Source organism: Alligator mississippiensis, chromosome 13, assembly GCF_030867095.1.
Source record: "Alligator mississippiensis isolate rAllMis1 chromosome 13, rAllMis1, whole genome shotgun sequence".
Classification (NCBI taxonomy): domain Eukaryota; kingdom Metazoa; phylum Chordata; order Crocodylia; family Alligatoridae; genus Alligator; species Alligator mississippiensis.
Window position 1 is genome coordinate 27,324,078 of NC_081836.1, and position 16,612 is coordinate 27,340,689.

General features: G+C 52.1%; 1 protein-coding gene across 5 annotated transcripts; it reads left to right on the plus strand.

Annotated features, from left to right (window-relative positions):
* The first annotated feature begins 707 nt into the window (after positions 1-707).
* On the plus strand, positions 708-16,277 carry VRK3 (VRK serine/threonine kinase 3). 5 transcript variants are annotated; one of them, XM_059716615.1, is made up of 15 exons: positions 1,347-1,448; positions 1,595-1,746; positions 3,167-3,322; positions 3,738-3,884; positions 4,797-4,849; positions 7,432-7,498; positions 8,286-8,370; positions 9,171-9,270; positions 9,912-10,004; positions 10,258-10,332; positions 10,439-10,571; positions 12,779-12,899; positions 13,276-13,334; positions 13,784-13,932; positions 15,887-16,277. In XM_059716615.1, the coding sequence occupies exons 1-14, from the start codon at positions 1,369-1,371 to the stop codon at positions 13,930-13,932; spliced, it is 1,470 nt and encodes a 489-aa protein (XP_059572598.1). In that variant the 5' UTR covers positions 1,347-1,368; the 3' UTR covers positions 15,887-16,277. The 5 variants fall into 5 exon arrangements, with proteins under 5 accessions (XP_019348654.1, XP_059572600.1, XP_059572598.1 ...); XM_019493109.2 differs by lacking the exons at positions 1,347-1,448; positions 1,595-1,746 and adding an exon at positions 708-974; XM_059716617.1 differs by lacking the exon at positions 13,276-13,334 and having other exon boundaries at positions 1,346-1,448.
* The last annotated feature ends 335 nt before the right edge of the window (positions 16,278-16,612 follow it).

Sequence of the window (16,612 nt, forward strand, 5' to 3'; positions counted from 1 at the left end):
TGCTACAATACTCAGATACAATTAAAAGATTTTTTTTATCTGGCAGCACACCACAGATAGTGATGATTTTTGGTCAGAGCTGTCTGGGTGGGAGGGTGGCACAGAGGTATGTTATGGAGTGGCCCAAGAAGGATTTCCATCTGTAATCCCAGTCAAAAAGACAGCTCTTTATTTGGGTCCACATGCTTAGTGTGGTGGTCATGGGGGGCTGTCAGTTGGCAGCCTGGCACAAAGAAGCTGCACTTTGGGCCAGGCCAGAGTCATGGGGTGGGGTGGCCCAAGGATTTCCTGCCATAATCCAAGCCCAAAAGCCAGTTCCTTATTCAAGCCCACATACTTAGTACAGTGGCTGGGGGCTGTCAGTTGGCAGCCTAGCAGGGCCAAGCCGCACTCGGGGTTCTTTGGGACAGTCTCTCGGGGGCATCGACAGGAAGTAGAAGGTGGCCCAAGTAGTATTTTGCCCCATAATCCCATCTGAATCTCATCTTCCTTTAGGGATCTGTACTTGATGCAAGATATTATTTTATGTATTAATTAGTAAATACGCACAGCTAACGAAATTCTCTTTTTAGGGTGGGTAATTCATTAACAAGAAACTTTTATTAAGGAACCGGGAATAAGGAACCAACTTCAGGCTCATGAGTGCCGCAGGACATGCGCTATATTAGCACCGTGCCAACATCCTTCACAAGATAAACCCAGAGATTTCAAATAGGAATCCGCAGCATCCAACATATTCTGACCTGTTGTGGTCTGAGGTCTTTGCTGCAGGAGAACTGCCCTGTGATTCGTCTGCAGTCCAAAAATGAGTGAAAAATTAAGAGCCAGCATTTTCCAAGGGGCGTGTAGATGTACCGACCTGCCGCTGGAGTCTGAAAAGATTGGGAACCACAAATCTCAACAGGGCTCAGACCAACAGCTGTTACCAGGACAAGAGGAAATGGCCCCAAATCCTGCCAGGCCCGTGCTACACGGTAGGTATCTGTGCCTGGTCCATCCAGTAAGTGCAGCCTGGCCGCACAGGCCCTGGCTCGCTGCGCTGGTGGACAGCAGCCGCACCCAGCAGTTTCCACCACAGAAGCGGCCCCTCAGCTGTAAAAGGGACCAAACCCGCTCTCAGGCGAGGGTCCCAAGATGTGTTTTGCTGGTTTGTGTCCAGCTTTCGTGTGAGCGCAGCAGGCCCCGGCCCCGCGCGCCATCGACCGCCGCCGCCAACCCCCCGGAACCAGCGCCCCGCGGAAGGAGGGGCCGGGCCGGGCCGAGGCCGCGAGCGCGGCAGGTCGGGGTGGGCCCCGCGCTACCTTTCCCGGCGCCGGGAACTCGCGACGCTCCCGGGGCGGGGTTGGGGCGGGGCGGGGCCGGGCGGCCATGGGGAGACGCGGGCGCGGGGCTCGGGCTCGGGGCGGTCGTCCCCCGCTGCCACCGCCGCCGCCCTGCGAGGCGCTCAGGTCTGGGCCGGGCCGGGCGGAGCGGGGACCCTTGGGGGCCGGGCCGGGCCGGGCCGGGCCGGGCGAGCGGGGACCCTTGGGGGCCGGGCCGGGCCGGGCCGGGCCGGGCCCCGCGCGGCGCTGACTCCTCCGCGCTTGTCTTGCAGGATGATGCGCTTCTGCCCCGGCTGCGGCCAGAGGCTGGAGCCCGCCTTCCGCTTCTGCCCGGGCTGCGGGGAGCGGCTGCCGGCGCGGGCCCAGGAGCCCCCCGCGCACGGGGCGCCCGCCGCCGCCGGAGGCTGCAGCCGGGAAGCCGCAGGCAAGGGGCCGGGCCGGGCCGGGCCGGGCCGGGCCGGAGCCAGGGCCCGGCTGTGGGCGGTGCTTGTGCTGGGAGACTCGGCGGCTGCGGCTGGGGCAGGGCACGGGGCAGGTCGGCCGAGGCAAGGGGATGCAGTAGGCCTCGGTGACGGTTTTGGGCTAACTTGTGGCACGCCTGCCAAAAAGGCTGGCAGCACTTGGGGTTACCACATTTCCAGGTCCAAAAAAGAGGACACACGTCATGGTGGGGGCACAGTATGATTGGAGGGTGGCAGTGCCCCAACCCTGCCCCTTCTGTCCCCCGCCCCTGCTGCCTCTCGCTCCCGACCCACTGACCCCAGCCCTGCCCGTGCCCCTCACTCCAACCCGCAGCACCCTGCCCCCGGGCCACAATGGTGCCCCTCACTCCCGACCCGCAGCTCCCTGGTACTGCCAGCGCCCGGCACTCCCAACCCACAGTCTGTCCTCGCGCCCCGTCCCTGTGCCCCTCGCTGCCGACCTGCAGCCCCCCAGCCCTGCCGGAGCAGCCCTAGGTCTCCGTGTCCTGACCGGTGACTCTGATTCATGCAGGCAATGGTGGAGCCTGTCCAGCGGCAGCACAGGTTGGAGGGAAGAGGAAGGGAGGCATGTGGCACCCCCTGCCCTGGGATAGGGTTGCAGTGGCCAGGGCCCTCTCCCCGCTCTTCCCCCTCCTTCCCCTCTGCTCCCCATCAGCTCCTGGCTGATCAGTCCCTGCGAGCCCAGTGAGTGCAGGCACCAGCGCCTGTACTGCTGGCCAGCCACAGAGTTCCCTGCTGCCTCCCCTCCCCCCCTGCCCTGACCAAATGTCTGGGATTTTGCTATACTCCAGGGGTAGGAGCAGGGGGAGGGCGATGGAGGCAGCAGGGAGCACCATATGGGTCTGCCCATGCCGCTGCAGCTGCAGGCAGGTATGTCTGTGCTCCCTGCTGCCTCCGATCACACTCCCCCTGCTCCTACCCCTGGAACACGGCAAAATCCTGGACATTTGGGTAGATTTAAAAAACCCACCCAGACAGATCGGAGGGCTCAAAAAGAGAATATGTCCAGGAAAATCTGGATGTATGGTAAGTAACCCTAGAGTATGCCAAATTGTTGGTTTTCAGACACACTTGCAGAGGAGAAAGGAAATACAGCTTGAACTGGGGACTTTGGGGCATTAGGCAGTTGCCATGGAGAAGTCAATTGTCTCTTCTGTGCTTGAAGTTCTCAGTCTGTACAGTGGGAATAGCCTCATTTGTTGACTTTACCGGAGTGGATCATGAAACTACAGTAACTGTAAAGGGCTTGAGGGCCATGGATGAAAAATGCTAGTAACAGAGTAATATGATTTTCATCACTGGCATAATCTGGACTGTATTGTGAGGGCCCATTTCTTTATGCACTGTTTTCTCTTTGTACAGCCTTGATGCAGGAGGAGCCATTGCTGCCAGTGACATCTCCTGTGAAAACAAAAGTAGAATGGATGTCGCCTGAGAAAATCCCAACTTTTACTGCAGCCAGACAGGCGACTCGGAGCCCCAAGGCCGTGTCCCCGGGGACTGCAGTGGCATCCAAAGGTGAGAATCAGGGCACTGCTGAGCTCTGTTGTGCTTGGGGTGGGAGAAGAAGACAGAAATATCATTGCTATTATTTGGTGCTGGGGCACTGCAGAAATGGTTTACTTGTGCTTTGGCTGTCTGTGTGCCTGTCTTCCCTATTGTTCCTTTTCTTCCTTCACCTCCTGGCTGAGGTAGAGGGCTGTGGCTGAACTGTAAGAAAAGTCTGATTCTCTGCTGAGTGGAAAGTAGCTGAAATCCAGGGCTTTATCAAGGGAGCGGGGTAAAGTCCCTGGGAATGGGAGACAAGCCACTGTAGATTGCTCAGAGTAAATCTGGATTTGAATCTGGGCTGCATTTTGCTTGAGAATGGGTATGGTGCATCTTTTTGTATTGTCTCTTGCTATTTGATCTTTTTTGTGTCTCCCCATTGAAGCAAAGCTCAGTCCCCGATCTCCACGGCGCATCAGGAATGTCCTGGTGGCTCCTCTCCCAGAGGGGGAAATCCTGACAGACCAGAACAACAAACAGTGGAAACTTGTGAAGCTTCTGAGCCAGGGCAACTGGGGGCTGATATATGAAGGTGCTGTGTGACCTTGTACTATGGCAAGGGGGTGAAGGTTCAGGCTGGTGGGGAAGAGAGGATATATTGCTGTATGAAAACTGGAGTCTCGTGGTAATACTTCCCAGTTGCAGGCAGGACCAGTCATAGGCACAGTGGCAACTTAGACAAGTGAAGGACATAGTCATCCTTCCCCCATCTCACTCCGGATCCTGTAGTCTTGCCCTGTTTAGGCAGCGCAGACTGCCCCTTTCATTCCCTACCAGAATCCTTGTGTCTGGTTGCTCTGAGATGTGAAAAGTGAACGACAGAGGCTGACCTGTAGGAAAAAGTTTAAGATCTTATATTTTGACCAAAACACACTTGGAGAATTCTAAAGGTACATTTATATTAATATCAACATGGTGTCACTGTACAGATGGGTTTCCCTGTTCCTACCAGTGCTTGAATTTGGGAGTCTACACTTCCTTTATATATGTTAATCTGGCTGTTTACCTCAAAGGTCCTGTCTCTAGAAAAAGGCAACGTGCACTATGAGCTGCTTTGTCACTGGCTTGCTGTTCTGTATGCTTTTTTCCTCCTTTCTCTGGGGATGACTCTTCCTGTTTGCATACTGTGTTCAAAGAACAAACTGCCCTGATGATGTGGCCATGCCTAGATGCTAGTGTGCTTAAAGCTTTTACAAGACTTGGACAGGAAAAGGGAAAAAGGTCTTATGCCTTGGAAGCAAGGTGGGAATTGTCACATAGCCACTTGCAAAGAAGTCTTCACAGATAGTGTTTTCACAGCCCTGAAGTGAAAGAGGCAGAGAATAATGAAATAGGAGTCAAATTGCAACTTGGTATATTTAGTAATGCTAGTTTCTGGGCTACCAGCATTGCAAATACCCGTGTCTCATGCTCCCATAACCTTGTTGATTCCATCCCTTTGCAGCACAGTCAGCATCTGGAGCCTGTCCTCAAAAGCAAAGATACTCTCTCAAACTTGTGAGTCCTGATCTGTGTTCATAAGGCTTAGTGTTCTGTGTGTGTGGGGCCCTGTGGTCTGACTGGCTGATATCCTGCCAGAAGCCATGGCAAACAGTTGTAGAATGCTTTAACGCACAAGTTCAGACCAGGAAATCATAGTGATGCCCTTTGGCCTTTAAACTGTGAGAGATAATGGGGGAGCAACTAGCATTGCTGCAGGTAGCGCTTATTTGAAGAAATGACTGGACTTCCTCCATAGGCTGAAAAGCCCATTACAGTTCCCTAGGAGTATTTTACTTGGCTTTGAATAGAATTCGGGCCTCCTTACAGCAATGCAAGGAAAACAGATGCGAGTATTTAAAGAAAAGCTGTTCCAGAGTGGCTGCCGCTTAGACTCACTATCCGCATATTTACTGTCAGTTATCCCTCTGCAGTCCTGTTGATTTCAGGATAGCAAATGTGGTAACACATGTTATTAGTTGTTACAAGAGTAACAGTTTTTTCCATGTAAGATTCCTGGCACTTTCTCTAGAGCTGTTGAGCACCCACAGATCCTGTTGAAATCCAGTGGAAGCTGAAGATGTTCAGAATCCCTGAAAATCAGGCTCTTGGTTGTGCTCAGTGTGGAAAATTACTTTAGACCCCAACAGTAAGAGATTCTCCATGTCTTCCTCTGCAGCTCCAGAGAGAGCTTCTAAATCAAATGCTGATTAATCTAGCCTTGTAGCCCTGTGCCAGCTCCCTGGCATCTGCCAATCCAGCCAGGGTCTTCAGACAGAACTGTCCTCATTCCCAGTAATAACTACTCTACAGCTGGAATGTAGCTGGCAGCATTGCTGACAATTCATGAGCCACAGTTGAGTCCAGCTTGCCGTCTCACATCTGCCTTGGCTATGGAAACTAATGGTTTTCAGAAATTTGTCTTTGGCAGCAGCAGCAATGATGATTAGCATGCACAGGGAGTTAGGTGTTTTAAGACAGACCTTCTTTTGCAGTAACATGAACCAACTTATTCTCCCTTTTGTGTTGGGGAAACAACCATCTGGGAGAGGGAGGGCATTGGTGGGGAGTCTTGTCCAGTACAGGGTAAATACCACAAAGCTGGGCAGAACTAATTAGTTTCCAAGAAGCCTTAATCATGCCTGTGACACACACACGTGCACAAACACACATGCCCTCCCCCACTGCTCCCCGCATCACCAGCTTCTCCATTCAGCAGTTCTGCCATAGCACCGTTTATCCAGCAACCATCTAACCCAGTGGTTCTCAACCTTACAGGTCAGAATGTTTTTAACACTATGGATTCCTGCTGGATTCCTCTGGGTTTGTCTTGTGAATCATATTTGCATATCTATCAGTGCTAACATTACAAGGTACCCTGTGGCATCCCTGAAAGGATCTCAAAGCACCCCAGGGGTCTGCAGCACTGATTGAGAATCACTGATCTAAGCCCTCACTCAATAGCTATCACTCCCCATTGTTTCTACCTATGACCCAAGGCCCCCATCCTATCCCTTACAGAGTGTGGGATATGATGGGAGTACAGGCCAGTGGATGTATAGATACGCAGGTATGAACTGGTGCTGAGGGCAGTTCTTCACATCCCACCAGCCAAAATGTTCCTAGCAGAAAGGCACTAAAGTCTAGACAGGCTCTGCAGCTTGATATTCAAAATGTCTGCTGGCTGATTTACAGCATTGCTGGCTGCATGGGTGTGGGGCTCATGATATCAAGCAGGGCCAGCAGATCTAGAATGGCCACCACCTCCTATCATGTGACATCCTAAAATAGCTAAGCTAGCTTGTGTCCTGCAGCTTCTGAATGAGCATCTGGGTATCTTGGGTCACTAAGGAAAAGCAGTAAGAAAAGGGAAGTACCAAACGCAGGTGGGGACAGATCCCCACTGGTATATAAGGATGGGTCCTGAGAGCTCAGGGCCAGCACCCAGCAGTTGAGCTGGAACCTCTGTTGGGTGGCAAGTGCTGTAAGAAGAGGCTTCCATGCTGGATTTGCTATTTTCTGACAGGCTGGAATACAGCTGGGAGCTGCCTGTTTTGGGCTACTGTGCAATTCCTGGTTGGAACTTCCCTGTTATAAGCTACAGTCATACTCATGCAGTAGCTGAATGGGCTGGTGGATTTAACTCCTTTCATCAGCCCAGAATGGCTCAAGAAAGTTCATAGAATAAGCAGTTCAATAATCATGGTGTGACAGCTTTTACTTCAAAACTGACTGCAGGTCTCTCAGTTCTGGGGCACTTGCTAACCTGCAAAGTGTTAAAATCAGTAGCACTTAGAACTCTCTGTCCTGAGACCTCTGTTCTGGGGCTAGCTGAGCTGTCCAGATACTGGGAGGTGGTGTGGTTCAGTAGACCTTGGACAGAGAATCCAGAGACCCTGTCTGTTCCCACCTCAGCTACTGAGCTGCTGGGTGACCTTAGGCAGGTCACTCCATTTCCATAAAATAGGGATTTTAAATCATCACCTGCTTAGTGGAGAGCCCTGAGATGAGCAGGCAAGAATTGCCAGAGATGTACTGTCACTGTATAGTAAGTGATGGTTAAACACTGAAATTTCACCTCTTTCTCCTCACCCTCTCAGGATGCCAAAAATGGGAAGATCTACAATGAGCAGAACTTCTTACAGCGAGCTGCCAAGAAAGCCACAGGTCAGTCCTTCCTGGAGGAGGAGGTGTGGATTATTTTCTGGAAGGCTGAGCCCCCAGTCACTGGGTCATCCCTGCAGAGCAGCCAGGGAACTCTCTTATAAGGCCACTTGGGGGCATCAGTTTGTTAATCAGTCAGTGCTGAAAGGCATCCAGTACTGATCAGTGTGTAAAGTGTCCCCTGTCCCAGAAGCAGGAAAGGACAAGGTCCATGGGCCCTCCTGGGCAGTACCTGTGCAGTAACTTCCTGGTACTTGGCCCTGGTGTGTGCGGTAGGACCTCCCCTGTCCATGACTTGTGTGTTGGTTTCAGAGGCAGATGTTTATCTTGCATCCTGGCCTGTCAGGTGGTGGATGCATGATCTCCAGGGTTCATCAGCCCTAGGTTGCTGAGAGTCCCATTCCTGAGCTGTTCTTTCAGACCAAGCTGTGCAGAGCTGCTGTGTGGCACTCACCCCCTGTCGAAGCACCTGGGGTAAACCTGCTGCTGTGGGAAGAGCTTGACATCTTTTCCTTCCCTGGCCAAAACTTAGCATCCCTGCAGCATTTCCTCTGTCCCCACTTATCTGTCAGTGATTCCCTCTAGAGCTCTGTTTACCTGACACCCAGCTGTCTGCTTAACTGTTGCTTATGGGTGAGCTTTGTATCTGGCCTGCCAGGTGCAGAAGGGGTCTGTGAGGAAAGGGCAGTTCCTGCCTGTTGGGCTGGGTGGGTGCCTTTCCAATTGTAAAGTGCCTCAGCCAGCAACACAGCAAAGCCACAACTCTCTGACTGTTGTGTCTCCCTCCTAGTGGATAAGTGGAAGAAGATGCATTTGGTGCCTTTGCTGGGAATTCCAAACTGCATTGGCTTTGGATTCCATGCAAGTAGCTACAGGTAAGGCAGGTCCATGACTGCAGACAGGCATGGCTAGGGGTTCCTGCATGTCTAGAACTATTGCCCTCTCCATCTCACAGGATCTGTTTTCTCTCATCCTACTTCAGGCTCTGCCTGTGTCCTCCCCTCTGTAATACGTTCCTTTTCTGGCTATCTTCCCACCAACTTCTAACCCTGTAGTATATGCAGTGGTGATGGCTATAACCCCCACCTGTCATCACTCCTCCATTTAGTCTTTCCAGAATACTACAGGTGAAAAATGTCTTTTTCTTCTGCTGCTTCAACTTCATGTCTTCTGCATCAATTTCCTACTCAGCCCATCCTGACCTGCCTGGGTGCTTTTGTTTACTCCTGCCTTTCCTTTCTCCTTGCCTCCTCTCTTTCCACTGCTGCCTTTGCAATACCCATTACTTTTTGGAACAGTTTCCCCTTTTCTGTTCATATGGTCAAAACTCTCTTCCTTTTTCCAGTGATCCTTTTTTCTTGCTGTATCTTCACTCCTCTCCTGGTGGGGTGTCTTCTGTCTTGGACTGTAAGCTTTTCACAGCAGGGAAAACATCTTGATTCAAAGGCCCTGTCAGTAATAAGGGAGAGGGATTGCTGAAACTTCAGAGCTACTTGATGTGGTTTGCATTTCTCTCCCTTCATTTTTGATGGAAATTTTTGCCTTTGTTAAATAAGAGGTGGAGGGAGACCAGTCTATATGGAGGTTTGGGTAATGGTGGCATGAGGGCCTTGAAAATCACCCTTGAGGGGTGTTGCTGAACACCTGAGTTGATTTATTCTTTCTCTTGTCACAGGTTTCTGGTGTTCCCAGATTTAGGGCGAACCCTTCAGTCCATCCTTGACGATGGCACAGACCTGACAGAGAAAGCAGTTTTCCAGGTTGCAGTACGGCTGGTACGTGCAGGTCCAGCCTTTTCTGGGGTAGGGTTGTGAAGAGGATGCTGCTTCTCACCCAGGCTGGGCTTGGGAGCAGTGCATTGCAGATGCTGAGTCTGCTGCTGCTCTAGGCACAGGATGAGAGAGAATGGGAAGCCAAGTCACATCCAGCTATTCCTGTTTAAAAGTAGAGAAGAGCCACATGAAATTGCACAAATCTGCCAGAATAAATTTTTCAGGGTCTGAAGTAGTAGCAGACACAAAGCATTTGAAGTCAGTAGAAACTGCTTTTCCTCTGTAACTTAGCAAACCGGGGCCCAGTGGACTGAGCTGGGCTCCAGTCTCTGATCTCTGTGTTAGATTGTGCTAGGCTGTGGGGTTGGCTGGAGGTGGTAGTTATAAACTCCTGGGTGTATCTGTGTTCACCCTCAAGGATGCTGGAAGTTGGGGAGTGAATGGAAGCCCTTGAATTTCCCAGGTTTGTTCCTCAACACTTGAACAGCAGGGGCTGAGAAGGGCTGTACCCAGTGAGCCCTCTTCTCAGTCTGCCAGGTGTTGAGTACCCAGGGAAAGTTGCCCTGGAGGCGCCTAATAGAGTTAACCAAGGTGCCAAAATGTTTTGCCTGGCTCTGATGTTCTGTCCTAATGTCTGCTCGTAGCTAGACTGCCTGGAGTACATCCATGAGAACGAGTATGTGCATGGAGACCTCGCTGCTGAGAACATCTTTGTGAACCCAGTGGACCTCACACAGGTGAGGAATGAGAACAGCAGGGGCAGAGGGACCCACATGTGAGCAGAGGCTGTGGGAGGGCTCCTGGGAGTGGAGATGGAGCTCTGTCACTGTGCCCACGGGGGGGGGTGGGGGGAACGCTAATTGCTGGGACTCGCATGCAATGTGAGCAGAGCCTGCATGCTGTGGAGCTGCTGCTTACAGAAACCAAAGATCTGTGTAGGCCAGGAAAGTGTCCTGATGCCCTGGGTTACCTTAAGTCTGTTTATATAAGAAACCAGAGGGGAAAAGAACATGGGATGCCCTGGAAGTCTCACTGGCTCCCACTGGAGATCTCCCTGAAGAAGGGGTAAGAGGATGGCGAGCTCCTTGGCTTTCCCAGATCAACAGTGCTCCCTTCTTGCCTCTTGCTGGGGTCCCTCCACAAGTCATTAAGCTTTGTCACTCTCTCTCAGGTCACTCTGGCAGGCTACTGCTTCGCTTTTCGATACTGCCCGGAGGGAAAGCATGTGGCTCACCATGAAGGCAGCAGGACTCCTCACGAGGGCACCATTGAGTTCATCAGCCTGGATAGCCACAAAGGAGTTGGTGAGATCACACAGCCCCAATATCAGGCAGCAAAGTCCAGCAGGAAAGACCTCTGCTGTGCCAGCCCTGCTGGCTTGTGGCTTCCTCTACTTGAGCTTGTTTCCCTTTTCCTGATGCTCATCTAGGGAGTGTCCCTCCCAGCCAGCCAGCCAGCCTACTGCTCCCTCCTGCCATGCAGCTCCACCAAGTGACTCAGGCAGGAGGCAGGAGGATGTTTCCAGTCTACCTGAAACCCAGCCAGGGTAGGGAGTAGAAATCCAGGAACAGGGTGTGCTGGTGAACAGGAACGCATACCAAAGCCTTCCCCCCAAAGTGGGTTAGACCTGGGAAAGGGCCTAGCTCCAGTATCTGGCCTAGGCACTTTCCTTCCATACACTCACTGGTCCCTCACCCAATCTACTGCTAAAAGGCCCAGATGATGGGGGTAGGGCTATGCGAAATGGCTGTGTTTTGTTTCAGTTTCGGAGGGACAGTGGTTCATTTCAGTGTTTCAGATCATTGTCGCATTTCAAATCAACCGAATCTGTTTCAGAATTTCAACACTGTTTTGGCCATAGGCTATAATGGAGCATCACTAAAATGCCTATAACTTTTGTCATTCCTTGCCTGATTTGGATGAAAATTGCAGGGATGGTAGCCCCTTCTGAGGGCATGATGCCTACCAAGTTTCAAGGAGGTGCAGGGTTTTCTGGGAAACTGCATCTCAAACTGCTAAAAGCAAAACTGGTGTCATTGGCTGGCAGCAGCAGCCTCCTGTCATCCCGCACACAGATCTCGGGGCCTGTGCCCCCGGGAGGGCTGTGGGGTTGTGCCGGACTCCTCCCAGGGGTGTGAGACCCCAGATTTCCATTTGGGATGACAGGAGGCTGCTGCTGCCGCTGGCCCCAGGCAGCAGCAGCAGCCTCCTGCCATCCCGTGTGCTGATCTTGGGGCCTGCACCCTTGGGCACAGCCCACGCCCAGTGCCAGGAAGATTGGTGCTGCCGCTGGCCCCAGGCAGCAGTGACAGCGTCCTGTCATCCCGCATGCAGATCTGGGGGCCCATGCCCCTGGGAGGAGTCCAACAGCGCTGAGAGGGCGGGTTGAACTCCGTGAGGCTGGCAGAGCCACCTGGAGTGTAGCCCTGGCTCTCCCCACCTCCTGCCGCTGGGCTGCACTTTGAGTGGCTCTGCCAGCCCCATGGAGCTCAGCTCAGCGGCAGGAGATCCAGTGGTGGAGCCACTTGGAGCGCAGCCCTGGTGAGCACAGCCTGGTGGCTGGAGGCTCCGCAGGCCCACGGAGCTGAGCCTGGTGGCGGGAGGCAGGAGAGAGCCAGTGGCCAGGGCTGCACTCCAAGCAGTTCTGCCACTGACTCTCCCTTCGCCTCCTGCTGCTGGGTTGAGCTCCATGAGGCTGGCAGAGCTGCTTGGAGCACGGCCCTGGTGAGCACAGCCCCGCAGCGGGAGGCTCTGCAGCCCCATGGAGCTGAGCCTGGTGGTGAGAGGTGGCAGAGGATCAGTGTGGAGCCACTTGGAGTGCAGCCCTGGCTCCAGTCGCAGGTATAGTCAGTGGCTCTTCCCTGCCTCCCATTGCCAGGCTCAGCTCAGTGGATCTGCAGAGCCTCCAGCTACTGGGCTGTGCTTGCCAGGGCTGCGCTTAGAGCCAGGGCTGCACTCCAAGTGGCTCTGCCAGCCCCATGGAGCTCAGCCCGGCAGTAGGAGGCGGCAGGAGAGCCAGTGGCGGAGCTGCTTGGAGCACAGCCCTGGTGAGCACAGCCTGGAGGCGGGAGGCTCCGCAGCCCCATGGAGCTGGGCCTGGTGGCAGGAGGCAGGGGAGAGCCACTGGCCAGGGCTGTGATCAGAGCCAGGGCTGTGCTCCGAGCAGCTCTGCCACTGGCTCTCCTGCTGCTGGGCTGAGCTCCATGGGGCTGGTGGAGCTGCTTGGAACGCAGCCCTGGCTCTCCCCCACCTCCTGCCACCAGCCTGCTTCAAAACTTGAAACGTTTCAAAATGTTTCAAGTGCCCTCATTTCGTTTCAAAGCTGTTTTGAAGCCTTTTGTGTTGTTTTGATTTCACTGTTTCGAGCTCAAAACGCGTTGAAACAGCTTCGAAATGAAACGCTCGTCAAAATTTCACACAGCCCTACTCTTTATCCATCTCCCAAACTCTGCTTTCTCAAAGAATTTCTTGAGCATGTGTAAACTTTTTTTGTTCTTTCCCCTCCCCTCAGCTCCATCTCGCCGGAGTGACCTGGAGTCTCTGGGCTACTGCTTGCTGAAGTGGCTCTGCGGCTTCCTGCCCTGGTCTAATGAGCTGGCCAATGTTCAAGCTGTGATGGAACAGAAAAAGAGGTGAGCTCTGGGGTGGGAGAAATGGCTGACCACTCTGTGGGGGCCTTGGGAGTAAAGGAGTAAGATCAGAGGTTTCATAACTCCCAGGGGACACTTAGCTGCTTTGATCCAGTCAGAATTAACAAGACACCCAGCTTCTAAGGGCTGGCTCCCCTGAAAGTTACCTCTCCTGAGTCCAGTGGAATCAGGCTTTATCCCAGCATTTCAGACAGATGTGCAGTGAGGTCTGGTTTGTCCCCCAGAGAGTGGGCTCGACCATCTCTAATTCAGTCACCCCTGCACAGCCTTAATTTGCCCACGTGGCTGGAGGCTGCTTGTTCTGGGGTCCTCTGCTTGTGTCTGCTGTTTATCACCAAATGTTTGTCAAATGCTGTAGGCACAGAATGGATGTGACTGGCCTCCTGAGACTGTGCTATGTCCGGAAAACAATTCCAGGTATGGACCAGCATAGGGCCTTGGAATGGAGGGGGACATAGAGCAGTGGGGGTTGAGTCCAGTTACTCACTGAAGCTCAAAGCTGCTCTCTTGTGGGAACCATGACATGCCAGCTCTCAGGCTCCCTCACTTCCTTTGTGCTGGAACAAGGGTGGGTGTACACTGTGTCAGCTTCTGTACACCGTGGGGCAATATTCACAAGCCTAGCTTTGAAGGCAGTATGAGCCAACAACAAATGTGGGGGAGGGGGAAACCAGGTTCTCTTCCCAGCTCTGCTACTTACATGTTGGGTGACCTTGGGCAAGTTGCATATATATGGAGCCAAGTCCCTCCAACTGTCTAACAATGAGGGGGGCTTTGGTGGTGGTTAGCAGCTGGTTCAGAAGTGCCTGGGGGTGCTGCTCTCTGGAAATACAGTCATCTGTACTGAAGTTCCTGGTGTCTGGTAGGTGCCCTACAGAGCTACCTGCAGCAAGCAATGGCTTTAGAGTACGAGGAGAAGCCAGACTACGAGGCTCTGCGAGAGATCTGGAGAAAACCATTGGAGAGGATGAGAGCTTCAGCCTATGACTCAGTGGATATCAACATGGTGCCCTAGGTAATGTGTTTTGATTGCAGGTGAAGTAGGCAGGGTCTCCCATTGGTCCCCCTGCAAGTGGGGAACACTGCCCTGTTCTAAAAAAAATCTCTCCTATACACACAAGTGTGCCACTATAAGAAGGGTTGTTCTCATCACTGGCCCTGTCCAGATGAGTGCAGACGTATGCTATATGGCACTGCACATGCAGGCGTTTCCTGTGCTGCTACCTTGCGGAGGAGGGGGGGATTGGGTTTGACCTTGGGATATCCTGGGGTCAAATAAAACCCATGTCTTAAAAAAGCGGGCCAGCCTGCCAGAGCCACACTTCAGCTGCCAGCCAGGTTTCTAGCTGCAGGAGCACAGCTGTACTCCCCCAGGACCCCACATAAGGCTGCTGTGGCCAGCACCCAGCCTTCCTGACCCCACCCAGGGTAAATTGCCGCGCACTAGAGGGCGCATGGCACAGGCATTCCCCAGGGATGAATAGCAGTGGCCCCAGGTATGCTGAAGCTTCTTGTTCCCAGGAAAACAAATGGTGCGTGTGTAGACATGGTCACTGAGTGAAAAGGTGGGGGGAGAGCCTGAGCCCAGACACTTTTTATAAGCTCCAGAAGGAGCCATGTTCTGCATAATCCCTTTCAGCATGCTGTGTCTTCATTTTCCATTCCTTAGCTCTCTTCTAGTACTCAAGTCCCCTGCCCTTTCCTCCCATCTCTGATCAGTTTCCCCAACTCTTCCAGTTGGTCATCTCACATGCTAGAGATCAAGAAAAGCTTCTACAAGGGGTGGGACTTGCCTTTTGGGAAGAGCCTCAGTCTGGTGGAGAGCCTCCTACCAGGACTCCCTAGTCTTTCCCCTAAACACTTTGTTCCCATTTAGCATCCATAAGGGAACCTGACAGTTTCTTTGGGTTAAGTTGGCTGGAGGATCACTGCCCAGCAAGGGGGTTGTTGTCTGGGTCTGTTCCAAAGGCCTAGAGAAAGATTTCTAATGCCTTTTATTCACATTTGGCTTTTGCACTTGGCAGCACTCACACACTGAGCATCCTAGAGCCAAAGCAGGGGGAAAAGGGAGTCTTTAGATCAGTGATACTCAGCCAGGATGCTGTGCAGTATTAGGTGTACAAACACCAACACATGATTCACAAGATAAACCTAGAGATTTCAAATAGGAATCTGTAGTGCCAGAACCAGTTATCTGTTGAGGTCTTTGAGTTCTTTGCAACAGAAGAATTGTTCCATTACTTTTCTGTAGTCAAAAAATAAGTGAAAGCTCAGCACTAACATTTTCCAAAAGGTCCTTGAGTTTAAAAAGGTTGAGAACTACTGCTTTCGACATTAACAGGCTTTCTGTATAAAGGTATCCAGGCTCTCATTTGTACTTATCCAGTTAAACAAGTTCCACTTCAGGTACACTGGTCAAGCACAGACCTGCCTCCTTTCCCTTTTTAAAGACAACTTTCTAACTATAGCTTTGCTGAGGTACTGCTATTTAATGCTCTCAGAGGTTGTCGAGTGTGTTCCAGACTCATGTTTGCAGGATTTAGGCCTCTCCAACACTGCTTCTGCCATTCTGGGCCTAGGGGTGCCCATAGATCACATGATAAAGGACATCAAGCGGGACAAGGAATGTTACCTATAGGTGGGCCATAAATCGGTCAAATCCTGTTACCTCTGCACTGGCAGAACTGCTTGTTCCATTCTGGAGACCATTAAATTAATTGATACTTGATGAACTAATGGCCTAAATTCATCCCAAATCTGATTCCGGTTGTGGGGGGGAAGCAGCACCCCTCCTTCCAGAACTGAATTTGGCCTATTGTCTTAGTTAAGAAGCAGATTTATGCAAGCCTGGCTGGTTTTATTCTCCATGACTTACATTCAACTTCACATGGTGCTGCTGTCAGTGAACAGGCTAGAGCTGGCCAGTCACGTTCTGCTCCGTGATTAATGCATTGCTTTGTGGCTTTCAGATTTGAGGAAACTTGACTGAGACTGAAAATGTAGGCCTGTTGGAAGGGATGCACCCTCCCACCCCCCCCCCCCCCGCCCAAGCTGTGCAGCCAGCTCTCACTGTGCCATTACATTTTGTTCTAGAATTGTGACTTTTATAGATTGTTCTTAGAGATTTTACCGTAAGTTAAAAGCTGAAATTTGAGCCAGCACTGTTCCTTTATGAGCTTCAACTAATGTGAAGACCCACTCCTTCATGGCAGATGGCTACCCAGCCATTTGGAACTACTGAGGCACCCGTGCACAGTGCCATGGAGACAAGGGCTGAACCTGGTGAAGGGGAAGAAATTGGGAATTTTAAACATTTGTATCTTCCTAGAAAAGTTTTCTAATAAACTTGTTTCAGATGGATCCTGTAGCCTTCTAGTCTCAATCTTTTTATTTGCTGTGGAAGCCTTCCTCTGGGTGTTAGTCATTTCCTAGAGGCAAAACAAGGATGTTATAGATTTCATAAGACATTCGGGCTGGAAGGGACCCCGGAGGATCACTGAGTCTTGCCCCAGGCACAAGTCGGCAGGGATCATAGGATCCCAGCAAGATAAGCATCCAAATGTCTCTCGAAGGTGCTCAGAGTGGGTGCTTGAGCCGCCTCCGGCGAGTCTATTCCAAACCTTGGGGGCTCGGACGAAATACCTTGACCCAAGTTACTTCGATGTGATGCAGTGAGAGCTGGGAATAGAATCATT

What these genes read in the sequence shown, in the direction of transcription:
- VRK3 (XM_059716615.1), top strand. Translation starts at nt 1,369, where the DNA reads ATGGGGAGACGCGGGCGCGGGGCTCGGGCTCGGGGCGGTCGTCCCCCG. An exon ending in CTGCAGCCGGGAAGCCGCAG is followed by an intron (nt 1,747 to 3,166) that starts GCAAGGGGCCGG and finishes CTCTTTGTACAG; the next exon opens with CCTTGATGCAGGAGGAGCCA. An exon ending in GAGATCTCCCTGAAGAAGGG is followed by an intron (nt 10,333 to 10,438) that starts GTAAGAGGATGG and finishes ACTCTCTCTCAG; the next exon opens with GTCACTCTGGCAGGCTACTG.